Source organism: Ptychodera flava, unplaced genomic scaffold (assembly GCF_041260155.1).
Source record: "Ptychodera flava strain L36383 unplaced genomic scaffold, AS_Pfla_20210202 Scaffold_29__1_contigs__length_4469600_pilon, whole genome shotgun sequence".
NCBI lineage: Eukaryota > Metazoa > Hemichordata > Enteropneusta > Ptychoderidae > Ptychodera > Ptychodera flava.
In genome coordinates this window covers 4,011,788-4,024,304 of record NW_027248351.1, presented here as the reverse complement: position 1 = coordinate 4,024,304, position 12,517 = coordinate 4,011,788, and the positions used below count along the sequence as shown (strand labels likewise).

At 37.5% G+C, this 12,517-nt stretch overlaps 1 protein-coding gene across 2 annotated transcripts; it reads left to right on the top strand.

Annotated features, from left to right (window-relative positions):
- Positions 1–5,120: 5,120 nt before the first annotated feature.
- Positions 5,121–9,949, top strand: LOC139127167 (uncharacterized). 2 transcript variants are annotated; one of them, XM_070693082.1, is made up of 5 exons: positions 5,121–6,789; positions 7,067–7,381; positions 8,300–8,376; positions 8,972–9,180; positions 9,552–9,949. In XM_070693082.1, the coding sequence occupies exons 1-2, from the start codon at positions 6,394–6,396 to the stop codon at positions 7,205–7,207; spliced, it is 537 nt and encodes a 178-aa protein (XP_070549183.1). In that variant the 5' UTR covers positions 5,121–6,393; the 3' UTR covers positions 7,208–7,381; positions 8,300–8,376; positions 8,972–9,180; positions 9,552–9,949. The 2 variants fall into 2 exon arrangements, 1 of the variants encoding a protein (XP_070549183.1); XR_011550937.1 differs by lacking the exon at positions 5,121–6,789 and adding an exon at positions 7,744–7,985 and having other exon boundaries at positions 7,289–7,381; positions 9,552–9,733.
- The last annotated feature ends 2,568 nt before the right edge of the window (positions 9,950–12,517 follow it).

The following is a 12,517-nucleotide window of genomic DNA, read 5'->3' as shown; positions in this document are numbered from 1 at the left end:
TCCAGTGATCAACAGAAAGTGTTATATCAAAGGGATATTTTGGGGTAGGAAGACTAAATATCCAGTGTAAAAATCCAGTGATCAAAAGAAATATTATAACAAACGGTTATTTGGGTTAGAAAGATATAACAAGATATCTAATTTTACTGCTCTATGTTTCCATAGTAACCTATTTATGTTTTTTTTTTTCCAAATTCCATTAAATGTTATCCCAGTTACTATGCAAATGCTCTCCTAAGTGTATTTATCAAAGCATGAACTCCATGTTCATTTTTGTTTTATGTTGCCATAGTAACATTTTTTATTGAAATCGTAATTCACTCTTTTTTAATTATTTCATTGATTTCTTAGTAACATCTTTTAACAATTGTTTATTTATTGCATTGATTTCTAAGTAAGAACTTTAAACATTTTTTCTATAATAATAATAATTGTAATTTCTTTGCCTTCAGCTAGGAAGAATAATAAAGATAATGTATACTGGGGCCATTCTGGTCAAAATTATGCTTTTCGTTAATTTTAGTGTGTTAGAATTAATTTTATATAGACCAGAAATAATTTTTCAAGCATTTTTAATTTTGTTTCATGCAGTCATCCCAAATAAGTGTTATATAGTATATTACTAACTTATTATGCATTCATTGAATTAAGTTTATGCCTTCAAATTAATTTTACGTGCTAAAATTAATTCTACTAGTATCTCAAATTAATTTTATGAACCCAATTCCCCTTAGCACCCAATGTACCATTATTTATCACAAGCAGTAACAGTAGCGCCAATTTTTTTAAAATTTAAAACATGATTCACTGGTACATATTTATTTTATGGATTCATGATTAACGATGTATTGATATTCATTTTAGAATCATTTATTATGATTTCTTTTCCTCATTTAAGGAAGAATAACTAAGACAAATTATTTCTGATTGTTTAACTAAAGTAAAATTATGACCATCTAGTGGTGCATTATTTTTGTGTGACCTGGGGTGACCCCATATACTGTATGATTAGCTAGATCTCCCTTTCCATGGCAGCAACGGCTAAATTTGAACATAGGGCCTGTATACCTTTAAACACTTTTTTAAAACCCAGCAGGCCAAGAAAAGGGGGAAATATTACAAATAAAATGTTTTGTGTTTAATACTGCCCTGGTTGTAAAGAAAATTATACTAACACCAACTCTCAATGAATTTTTCCCTATTTCTCACTTGTGCGAACGTCATAGGAAACACTTATTGGAACAATTACCCTAATATAAAGAATCGGCTGTCAATTAAACTGCGGTTGCTAACCAACCGGAGGTAAACAGTGAGACTAAACGTGCCCAGAAATACTAGCGCAAAAGACTAATCGTTTTGGTGTGTGCCAACTCATTTATAGAAAACCGCAAAGACTAGTCGTTTTGGCGTGTGCCAGCTAATCGGTTAACAAAAAACAGGAAACTGCAAAACCGCAAAAATAGATAAAGAAATTCAAATAGCTACGGAATAGTTTCTATAAAAATCTCTACACATGTGTGTCAACCTGGGGCCTATAGCACAATGGAATAGCCAGTATTATTGTTAAAGGCAATAGTCATATCAAACTATTGACATGCGGCAAAAATAATTAATCTTTCCACCTTTCGGTTTGGTGCAAAACGCATTTATCGATTCGCCAAAGGCCTGTGGATTCACTTATTTTCGAACAACTGCTACATGGACAAAGGTAAAAATTCGACTAAACCTAGCCTCTCGATTGTTGAATATAACCACGGTCCATGATGAGATTTCTCGAATCAAAAACTGTAGCCGTGCTCGAATACAAATGTCTTCTCATTAAATTACGTCATTGTTATACAAGAGTAAGCATTCAAAGTCTATAACAAGAGTAAGCATTCAAAAGTCTATCACCCTGTTTTTTTAAAGTTTGGAGAAGGGCGGCGTTTCCATCTGAATGATTGAACGACGTGAAACGCAAAATTCCATCGCATATTATCCGGCAATATGTACAGTAGAAATACTGTAAACGCTCCAGGTACGGTATAAGCTTATACTCCACAATGGCATAAAATGGCTACAGGCGGTATGAACTTTCTGAAAGGATTTCCTAAACGTCCTACTTGTTACCTTAGAGACTCACATGTGTTGTCCTGAAAAGTATTTTCTGCAGTAATTCCAGTTTCTGTCAACTTGCACAACATTTTAAAGCTCAACGACTCGCACGAGACGAAGAAGTTCCAGACTGCACGTTCACGCGCATATACGTACACTCAATTGCGCATGCTCATATTGTCAGCTGCACTGGCATAGACTCTCCACAGTCGTTAGCGCTGTGCCTTGTTTTGTGCGCGCGCGCACCCACGCAACGATGGGCCTGTCACGTGTCGCTGTGCATGTGAGGTGCCAGACAGCGAAATTCGGTTTTAGCAAGTATATGAATATTCACAAGGGTAGTGACGTCAAAATAAACACCTATCTAAGTGGGCGGAGAGAATACATACTAGCTGGTAGACCTATTAATACGCGGTATGTTTTTATTTTTCATTTTTCATTTAATTTGCCTATGGTACTTGTCATTTTTTTTTGATTAACGGATGTGTGGAGTTCCATAAAGTATCCGGATCAGGCTGATATCCGACCGGTCGCTTGCAAGAACGTCCAGACCCTCGGATAGCGTCACAATTCGCGTCAATACCTGCTGGTATCGCTTAAACTGCTTAGTGTCACTTTTTCAACAAGCATTACCCTTTTGCTTCAATGATATCCCTCCTCTCTCCGTACAGTATGATGCATAATTCTGCGCTGCACGTACGACAATTAGAAGTCACCCCTATTGACAAAATTAAAATAAACAACACCTCTTTTTCAGAATTCCCACAGCTTCAATGAACTGTTATTAGATTTCTATATAATACTTATAGCCCCTTAACTTGTTATAATAATAATTAATATAAGTATTATATAGAAATAATAACGCGAATAATAATAGGTTCAATTTCCGTGAAAATTTCACCATAAGGGTATTTTGGGTCGAAAAGACCAAATATGATATCGATTTCACTGCCCCATGTTTCCATGGTAACCATTTTAGGGGTTGAAAATTTCAGTTTTGCTAATATCCCATGAAAAGTTACTTTGATTGATATGAAAATTACCTAGTGGGGGAGTTTGGGTCAGAGAACACAAAAACCAGACTTATCTTAATGTTTCGAGTTGCCATGGTAACTATTCTGGGACTGAAAATGTTACTCTTTCACTAATTCCTATTAAGGACTATTGATTCATGTAAAAAATCATAATAAGGGTTTTTCTTGTTAGCACACCTAAACAATCACACTCATTTTAATGTGAGATGTTTCCATGGTAACCATTCAGGAATAAAAATTACCAGTTTTTCAAAGATTCCACCTAAAATCCAGTAACCAACAGAATATGTTATATCAAAGGGATATTTTGGGTTAGAAAGACCAAATATCCAGTGTAAAAATCCAGTAATCAACAGAAATATTATATCAAAGGGTTATTTTGGGTTAGAAAGACAAAACATGATATCAATTTTTACTGCCCTGTGTTTCCATAGTGACATATTTGCGTTTTAATCTTTCAAAGTTTTCCAAATTCCATTAAAAGTAATCCCAGTTACTATGCAAATGCTCTCATAAGTGTATTTATCACAGCATGAACTCCATATTCATTTTGTTTCATGTTGCCACGGTAACCATTTAGGTAACCACAGGTTTTTTTATTTACCATGCATATTTTATATCAGGGGTATCTTTTTCGTTAACCAGACAAGAAAAGGCTATTTTACGAGATTCTGCCCATGAAGTGAATTTTCTAGTCTTTTGATGTGTATACTTGCACACCTTTAATACCCAAGGAAACAGGTACAATGGACGACAGTGGGACTCAAAAGTTTTGTGACCTATTAACAACCCGTTCACTCTCAGAATGGTATGCAAATTTTAAAAGTCGCCATGACAACCTGGCAACAACATGGGCTTTTCAGCACTGAGACATACTGTAACAGGGCTAAAATTGGCCACGGCCCTTCTGCCGGAGGAGACATAACCCTTCATGGGTTGGAAGCAGTGGCCGACTGGTTTTGTCTGAGGCCTATCAGCTAGGCGATGTTGCCGTGAGTGTGTAGGGGTTGGAATCCCGTTTCGGTTATAGTAATTTAGATTTCTGTGTCATTGTGATTGATACATTATTATCAAAATGCAACGAGAATGCGTTTTATTGGCCATCGTTTCCTGTGCCTGTCATTCAAGTAGTCAGTTCAGATATTGAAACTTTGTTGCAAAGTTCCACCGCACGGCCTGTCGTCTTCGTAATTTCCAGAACAAAGTCACATTATGTGCCCAGCTGGGTTTGACTGCATTTATCTACCTCGTCCCAAAGTGACGGACAGATCTTTCAACCTTTCAGCTTGGTGAAAAACGCATTTATTGATTCGCTATAGGCCTGTGGATTCTGTTATTTTTGCACAAGTGCTACATGGACATAGGAAAAAGTTCGACTCACCTAACCCTCTCGATTGTTGAATACAACCACGGTCCATGATGAGAGTTTTCGAATCAAAAACTGTAGCCGTGCTCGAATACAAATGTCTTCTCATTAAATTACGTCATTCTTGATATACAAGATCTGACAGAGTTAGCATTCCAAACCTGTCATCTTTTTTAACCAAAGTTTTGAGAAGGGCGGTATTTCCATCTGAATGATTGAACGACGTGAAACGCAAAATTCCATCGCCTATTATCTGGCAATATGTGCACTGTACAGTAGAAATGCTGTATACGCTGCAGCCAGTGCAGGTACGTATTTTACGGTATAAGCTAATACTCCACAAAATGGCCACAGGCGGCGTGAACTTTCTAAAAGGATTTCCTAAACGTCCTCCTTGGTACCTTAGAGACTTACACGTGATGTCCTGGAAAGTATTCTCTGCAGTAAGTCCAGTTTCTGTCAACATGCACACATTTTATAGCTCAACGACATGATAGCACGAGACAGTATACATATTCTCGCGCTCGCAGGCTCAATTGCGCATGCTCATACTGGCAGACTACGTCACCTGTGTTTTGCTTCCAGCGCGGCCGACTTGGCAACTTAGGTTGAGCAAACAAATAACGAACAGCCGAACGCACTCTCAGTGATGGCGGTCATCGTATTGTGTGCATACCGAGACGATCGCTCGCCGTGCGCGTGTTGTTCCTCGAATTCTGACCCATAAACATTTAAAAAATGCATTCAAATGTGATAGTGAAAGCTGTTCTCAATTAACAAGGTGGCATACTCAGCATAGCTGGATGTTTATCGCTAGTTTACCTTTGACCTCGCGATATTTGCAGGAGAAGTTTCTTAGCACGGACAACTTGATAACATAAAGCATGGCGGTCTGTAAGTATTTTCATTAATGTGTTGTGTAATTTACGAGGTTCAGATTTTAAGTAAATCAATTTTAACAAGATTGAAACCGATTTAACCGTGTCCGCAGTGATTTAATCTGTACATTTTATGGCGTGATTTGTCATGGGTTATTTTTTATGCGTGTGGGTTTTTTTATTTACGTCCATATGTGCGTTGCAGTTGAGCATAGTTTTTCGGACCATCACGCATGTCTCCCTGGTAACGGATTTGTTTACACACTGGCATATTTTCTTGCGCCTTTTTCAATCGTCTGTTGGCCTAGACTGTGAAAATGTCATTCGAATTTCATGCTCGTGTGCTAAAAAACCGGTGTCGTATTTGTGCACGGAAAATAAATGGCACAAGTTATCCATGCTCCAATTTTATCGTGGAGTTAAAGAATTGTTTCAGAGTACAGTTTTAGTGAAGACATTCTGACGTTCACTCGTCAATTTTTGTTGTTTCTGTAAGAGAGTCATTGCTTCATGGCAGCAGGCAGAAAGCAATAACAAAACCTGTCGGCCAGGGACACACGTAGTGAAATGTCCAGACACTGTAGAGTACGGAGATGTGCGGTGTCTGATGCATTGTGTAAGGCATGAAAGAAAAAGAAAGACAGTAAAAACAGGGGCAGACCAAGTTAATACCAAGGCAGTGACATTTCTGGTATCACTGGCAAGGAGACAGGAAAGACGGGGAAACTACAGAGTGAAACTCATGGTAGTACAAATCTAACAGCAGCTGTAAAACAGAGGGCAGGAAAAAGATGAGAAGATTCATTCCTTGCAGAGACAGAGGTTCAATGATCTCATTGAAGAAATGGAGTGTCCATTTGCAAAGATATAATAGATTGACAATACAACTTTTGTGTGATGGGCCGCATGTGTTTTGTGCTGAATGTTTGTGTCAGTGGTTGCAAGTTTCTTCATCCTGTCCTGTGTGCCGTCTCTCTATTATGTGTGAATCTATTGTAAGTCCCCCATTGCTTTTTCAAACATGCTATCAAATGCCACAGTCACATGTGATTATGGGAATGTCGGTTGTAAGTCAGTTGTGCCACTGCAAGATCTGCAACACAACACGGAGTGGTGTGTTTACCAGTCCATTGCTGGAGACCACTGCTACTCGTCAGTGAGCCCATTTCCCTTCAGAAGCCACCCTACTCCAGTCCCCATTCCTGACCCAATCAATACCGAGACATCAAATGATGAAACATCAAGGGATAGGCAGAACAATATATGTGCAGTGAAGGCCGCAGAAATTGTGTTGCAGAATGTATCAGCGGTGCATATGCTGCTACAGTATGAAGAAATGGCAACAACACTTGTCAAGAAAAAACTACAAGCAAACAGAAGTGATGATAGTTTGATAAAGGTTAAAACCAAGGGCCAGGTGAGTTTTTACCAGCTTTACTCTTGCTGATCTATACCCACATATCAATATACAGTTAGATTTTGGAGTAAATTCTTCTGATAAAGCTATCATGGAATATGATAATTTGTATTTGTAATAACATTTATTTGGTTTTGTAGTACATGTGTGACCTGGTAGTGGTTCAACAAATTAATTTCATCAAGTAATGAGCTAGTCCAATTTCATGAATTTATCACCCACATATACTTTTGAAAGATAAATTTGGTTTTTCAATTTTTGGTGTGATTTTTTTCAGCCATTGTGTTTAACATATACACCAAAGCCACGAAAAACAACCTCAGAAGCTAGCACTAGGACAAGACGTCAGATGGTGTTGCAGTTAAGTCAGAGGAGAGACATTGTCGGTGGTGGTGATGCGATGCTGCAGCTGAGGTGAGAGGTGAGACACCAACAAAAGGACAAGAAGGAAAATCCTCCAGATCTTGGGACTCACTCCTGACATACCTCCAGTGCTGGCCTTCACTTGAAAGTTGCTATGGGAACAACATGGGCTGCCAAGAGGAAATTACGGCGTTACTTCAAGGCATGGCATGTGAATATTGGAAGTGAGGTATGTTATGCAGGTCATTTTCCCCACACTCATCAAGGTCACTGTCCTTCTTGACCTCACAACCATGAATTTAATTGGTCATGTTTGGAATTTTCTGGAAATTTAATTAGTTGTGTAAGAGAGAGAATTTTAGAACAGTAATTAGCATGTCAATAAAAGTTCTAGATTTTTCTTATATGCTCTTATAGAAGCACATGAGTATTAATATTGGGACAGCAGGCTTGCAGTCAGACTTTTGGGATTGTGTGCAAACTCTATTATGATCATGTAGAGAAAGACTGTGGATAAGTAATCTTGTTATCACATATTACTGAATATATGTGTTACTGTTGTTTTTGCATCTTGTTCATATCTGTCTTCAGGTCTAGCAAACTTACCTGGCATGGTACAATACCTACCAGTGAAATTTGGATAAAGTTAGGTGGGGACAAGGGTCAGGGAACCATGAGAATGGTTTACCAAGTGCTAACATCAGTAATCCAAATGTAGCAGATAATACAGTGATTTGGAGTACATTTGCAGCACCTGATTCCTATTACAATTTAGAAATAGCTTTAGCTGTTAACAGAGGTCAGGTAGACAAACTGGATGGCACAAAGTGGAAGTAAGTCTAAACATGCATACTGTGTTTTACTAAACAATGAACAGATTGTACCGTATATCTATTTTGGTACAATATTTGGAACTTAAGATACATACATATTGGTTATCCAAGTTTAATACATGCATTATACTGCTGATCCAAAAATCTGAAAAACAATGTGCAAATCTGACCAAACTTATGCAACATAAATATGATACCTACATTAAATAGTACAAAAGGCAAAGTTGTTTTCTTGCATGTTGATGTGTAGAACATGGGCATTAAGTTAGAATGGTGTGGACAATTGTCTTACATTCCACTTTGATTTATTTCAGGGACAAGACACTATTAGCACGGATGATGGGAGATTATGAGTATCTGGCCAAGAGTTATGGATTGTCTGGACCAAATGGTATGAAATGTATACTTGCATGCCATGATTTATACATAAGAAAAGTTGAGGCACTGACAGGACAGGCAGTTTATTGTGTACACTTCAGTTTTACCTATGATTTATATGTGTACGTCCTTGACCTATCAGTTTGCAATATGTGCGTCTGTTAATAATCAGCATGCATTGTGTATGATATGCTGTAGAACACAATTATGATAATTTGTAGTAGTTTTTCATTGACTTAAGACATTCACAGCTAACATTGATTGGTCAGATAAATTTAAAGGAAGGGGTACACAGTGGGTCAGATCTTGATAAATATTTGCAAGCTATTGACAAATGATTGTTTTCCTCTGTAGAAATTCTTGTGTTTATTTCTCAATTTAATTCTTACACATAGTATTAATATGTATACTGGCAATGCAAAATGTAGTAACCATGAATTTCTTATTTAAATTGATAAGTTTGCATATTACAGGTACATCCTCTCCAAGAGTTCACACATGCACATCAAATTGACTTCATGAACACCAGTCATGTCTATACCCACTAAGGTTTTTAAGTAATTATGTCAGTTTTTGTTCCTTGTCTTCCTCACATTGAAATATTTTAGGGAAATATTTTTGCGTATGCTGTGTGATCAGCAAGGAACAAGCACAGTTGCCGGAGGAGGAACAACCATTGTCATCAATGAAGAAGAGAACCCTTGATGATATCAGAAAATGTCACAGTGAATTTCTTTCAACTGGTGGAAACCTAAGGCATGCCATGCAGCACTACAATAGTGTCAGAAAGCCACTTTTCAATGTACCACTGCACAGAGTATGTATTAATCAATTCAAACCACTATGTTGTTTGCTTTCATTGACCAACTAAACATATAGCTCTGTTCTGTTTCAATCAGTTCACTTTACCTTTCTCTGAACAGTTCAACAGACCACACTGTGACCTATCTACATGTATGCATGCCACTATGTCCATAACGGTGTGCACAAATAGAAGTTTATTAGTGAGCTATATGCGAAACAAGTTGACAATGAAGCCAGCACATATGTCAGCATTTGTGATCAATCTAGTTGTTGTATATTTGTATGTAGTGTTTTCTTCATAAATAGGTAGGTATGAACGTTACAAGATATTGTCATACATTAAAAGTAAAAGATACATGTGCTAACCCTTATATTTTATCACAGGTTGCAGTCCCAGGGTTGCACATCATTCCTGGCTTGTTTTAAAAGTTTTTCACCATGATGGAAGCTAGCTGTGCAGTACTGGATATCAAGATCATCATGACTCTGGAGAGAGATGATGACATTGATGAACCCGTGCTGAAGCCTGCTGGATTTGACACATATGTGGCCATGTTGAAACAAGTCGAGACATAGAGTGTGAAGCGAAAGAACTCCAAGAAGAAGCTAAGACCTTGGCTGATAGTATTGAAAAGGCTCTCCTTGCTGATGATGACTGTGACGATGATGATGATGATGACGACAACAGTGAAGATGATGGCAGACCGCCACTAATGACCTTGGGCAAAGTTAAAAAAGCCCAGGAGAAAGTGCAGGAACTCAGTGAAGAAGCTGACAGGAAGGTTAGTATTTATGAATAGAAGACCATACTACATTAAGAAAATAAAAATACATGATTTTGTGCTAATTTTGAAATCTTGTGAGACACAATTAATTTCAGTGGCAGTGAGTTGCTAGCCAAGTCAAACTTTTTATCAAACTGGAATAGTTGCCATGTTAAATAAACATGTAATGTTTGTTTAGCATGGTGTTAAATTTCCTGTATCATGTGAGAACACCAACAGATAACCTGTCTAGCAACCTGAGATCTCAGAGGGTCTCCTTCATCTTTGAAAATGGCATATTGATACCAGAAGTAAGATCATTTTTGTGATGATAAACAATAACATTGTAAATCTCAAGTGCACAGTCATGTCTATGCTGCATTTTCAGAATTTTGGCTTGTGCACATTTGTAGTGCAGTCAATACTTTCCAGACAACACAGTGTTTATCTTTGTTTTCTTAGATATCTGAAGCTACAGACGTAAAAGCGAAACTGCCAAAACAATGTGGTTTTGTAGTCTGCGGTATTGACCAAGCTCTGCAGTCATTTGGTGTTGGACGTCATTCTCACCACGGGCAGGCATTCATCAGAAATCATGTGAACAAGTGCTGTAAAGTATGTGTTTTACAACTGTACACTGTTTTGTTGCTAAAGTCATTAAAAGGTTCAGTATTCTGCTTGTCATGATTTCAAGCTTTCAATGTCAGATTTATTGTGCGTTATATATATACTACAGAAGATGTATTTCGTCTACATTATTTTGACCTACTTTCAGTGAAACAACTCTGTTTGCTTCTTTGAAGAAAGTTATCATATCCTTTTTTATTTTTTGTGTTTCAGGAAGAAAACATTCACACGTTGTGCAAGAGCGTCATCAGGACCACAGCAAGAATATGCCCATAGCTGAATGAACAGGCTGCACACATTTGTGGCCTGTATAAGCCAATATTTTCAAAATTTGCAGCCTGCCATAATCTTTAGAGTACAAGCAATAGAATGTCAGATGAATATATTAGCATTCTCAGTTCAAACATATCACATTTAATTACATATTACAGAGAACACTTTCCTAATGAAAGTGTACCCCCCAAAATGCATATGTTAGAAGATCATGTCATCCCTCAGATTGAAAACACAGGGTTTGGCTTTGGTTTCCTCACAGAACGGTGTAGAGAGTATCCATCATGATATTAGGAAGGGAATGGACCGGTATAGTAAAGTACCTAGCCATAATGGTTTAAAGAAATTAGAACTTATGGTAAGGGAGCACAATGTGATGACCAATCCAAGTCATGTGAAAGTGCCAAAAACACAAAGGGGTTCATACAGAACCAAATAAGCAACGTGAAATAATGATGGCCATAGTGATAAAAGTAAAGATAAATCATGATAAAATAACATGTAAAGAACAAATTAATTAAGTCAATAACAAACCAATATGTAAATAAAAACATTGAAATCTGGTTCTTTCTATGAATCATATTTTTACTAAATTGATGCTTGTATTTTTAGTCCCCACAGATACCGTCCGGGGGACTTATAGGTTTGGTCATGTCCGTGCGTGTGTCAGTGTGTGCGTTTGTCCGTCCATGCATCCGTCCGTTCACGCAGATATCTCAGAGATACATGGAGCGATTTCATTCAAACTTGGTACAAGGATTACTTGATATGCCATACAACCTGCACATATGCACATTGATTTGTTTTGTGATATGATCCAATATGGCCTCCGTGCGGCAATTTTATTACAATTTATATGTACAGAGCCATAACTCAGACAGGTTTCAACCGATTTTATTGAAAGTTGGTACAAGGACATTGACCTTCATCATACATATGCACATCAATTTGTTTCACAACATTATCCAATATGGCTGCCATGTGGCAATCTTATTACAATTTTGTCATGTACGGAGCCATAACTCAGGCATATCTCAACCGATTTTATTCAAAGTCGGTACAAGGACATTGACCTATGTCATACATATGCATGTCAATTTGTTTCGTGATATGATCCAATATGGCCGCATGGCAGCCATTTTGTTACAATTTTTTCATGTCCTTAGCCATAACTCAGGCCCGTCTAAATGGATTTTATTCAAACTTTGTACAAGGACTTTGACCTATGTCATACATATGCACGTCGATATGGCTGCCATGCCACCATTTTGTTACAATTTTTTCATGTACGGAGCAATTACTCAATCATATCTCAACCGATTTTATTCAAAGTTGTTACAAGGACATTGACTCATGTTATACATATGTATGTCGATTTGTTTCACGATATGATCCAATATGACCACATGCGGCCATTTTGTTATGTTTTTTTTTTCATGTCGAAGCCCTAACTCTGGCAAGTCTCAACCGATTTTATTCAAAGTTGGTACATGGACATTGACTTATGTCATACCATAGATTTTTTAGACAGTAAGATTAAATATGGCTGCATGGCGGCCATTTTGTTACGATATTTTCATGTACAGAGCCATAACTCAGACATCTTTCCACCAGTATCATTCAAAGTTGGTATTAGGACATTGACCTATGTCATACATATGCACATCGATTTGTTGAACGGCATGT

What these genes read in the sequence shown, in the direction of transcription:
- LOC139127167 (XM_070693082.1), top strand. Translation starts at nt 6,394, where the DNA reads ATGCTATCAAATGCCACAGTCACATGTGATTATGGGAATGTCGGTTGT. An exon ending in AGGTTAAAACCAAGGGCCAG is followed by an intron (nt 6,790 to 7,066) that starts GTGAGTTTTTAC and finishes GATTTTTTTCAG; the next exon opens with CCATTGTGTTTAACATATAC.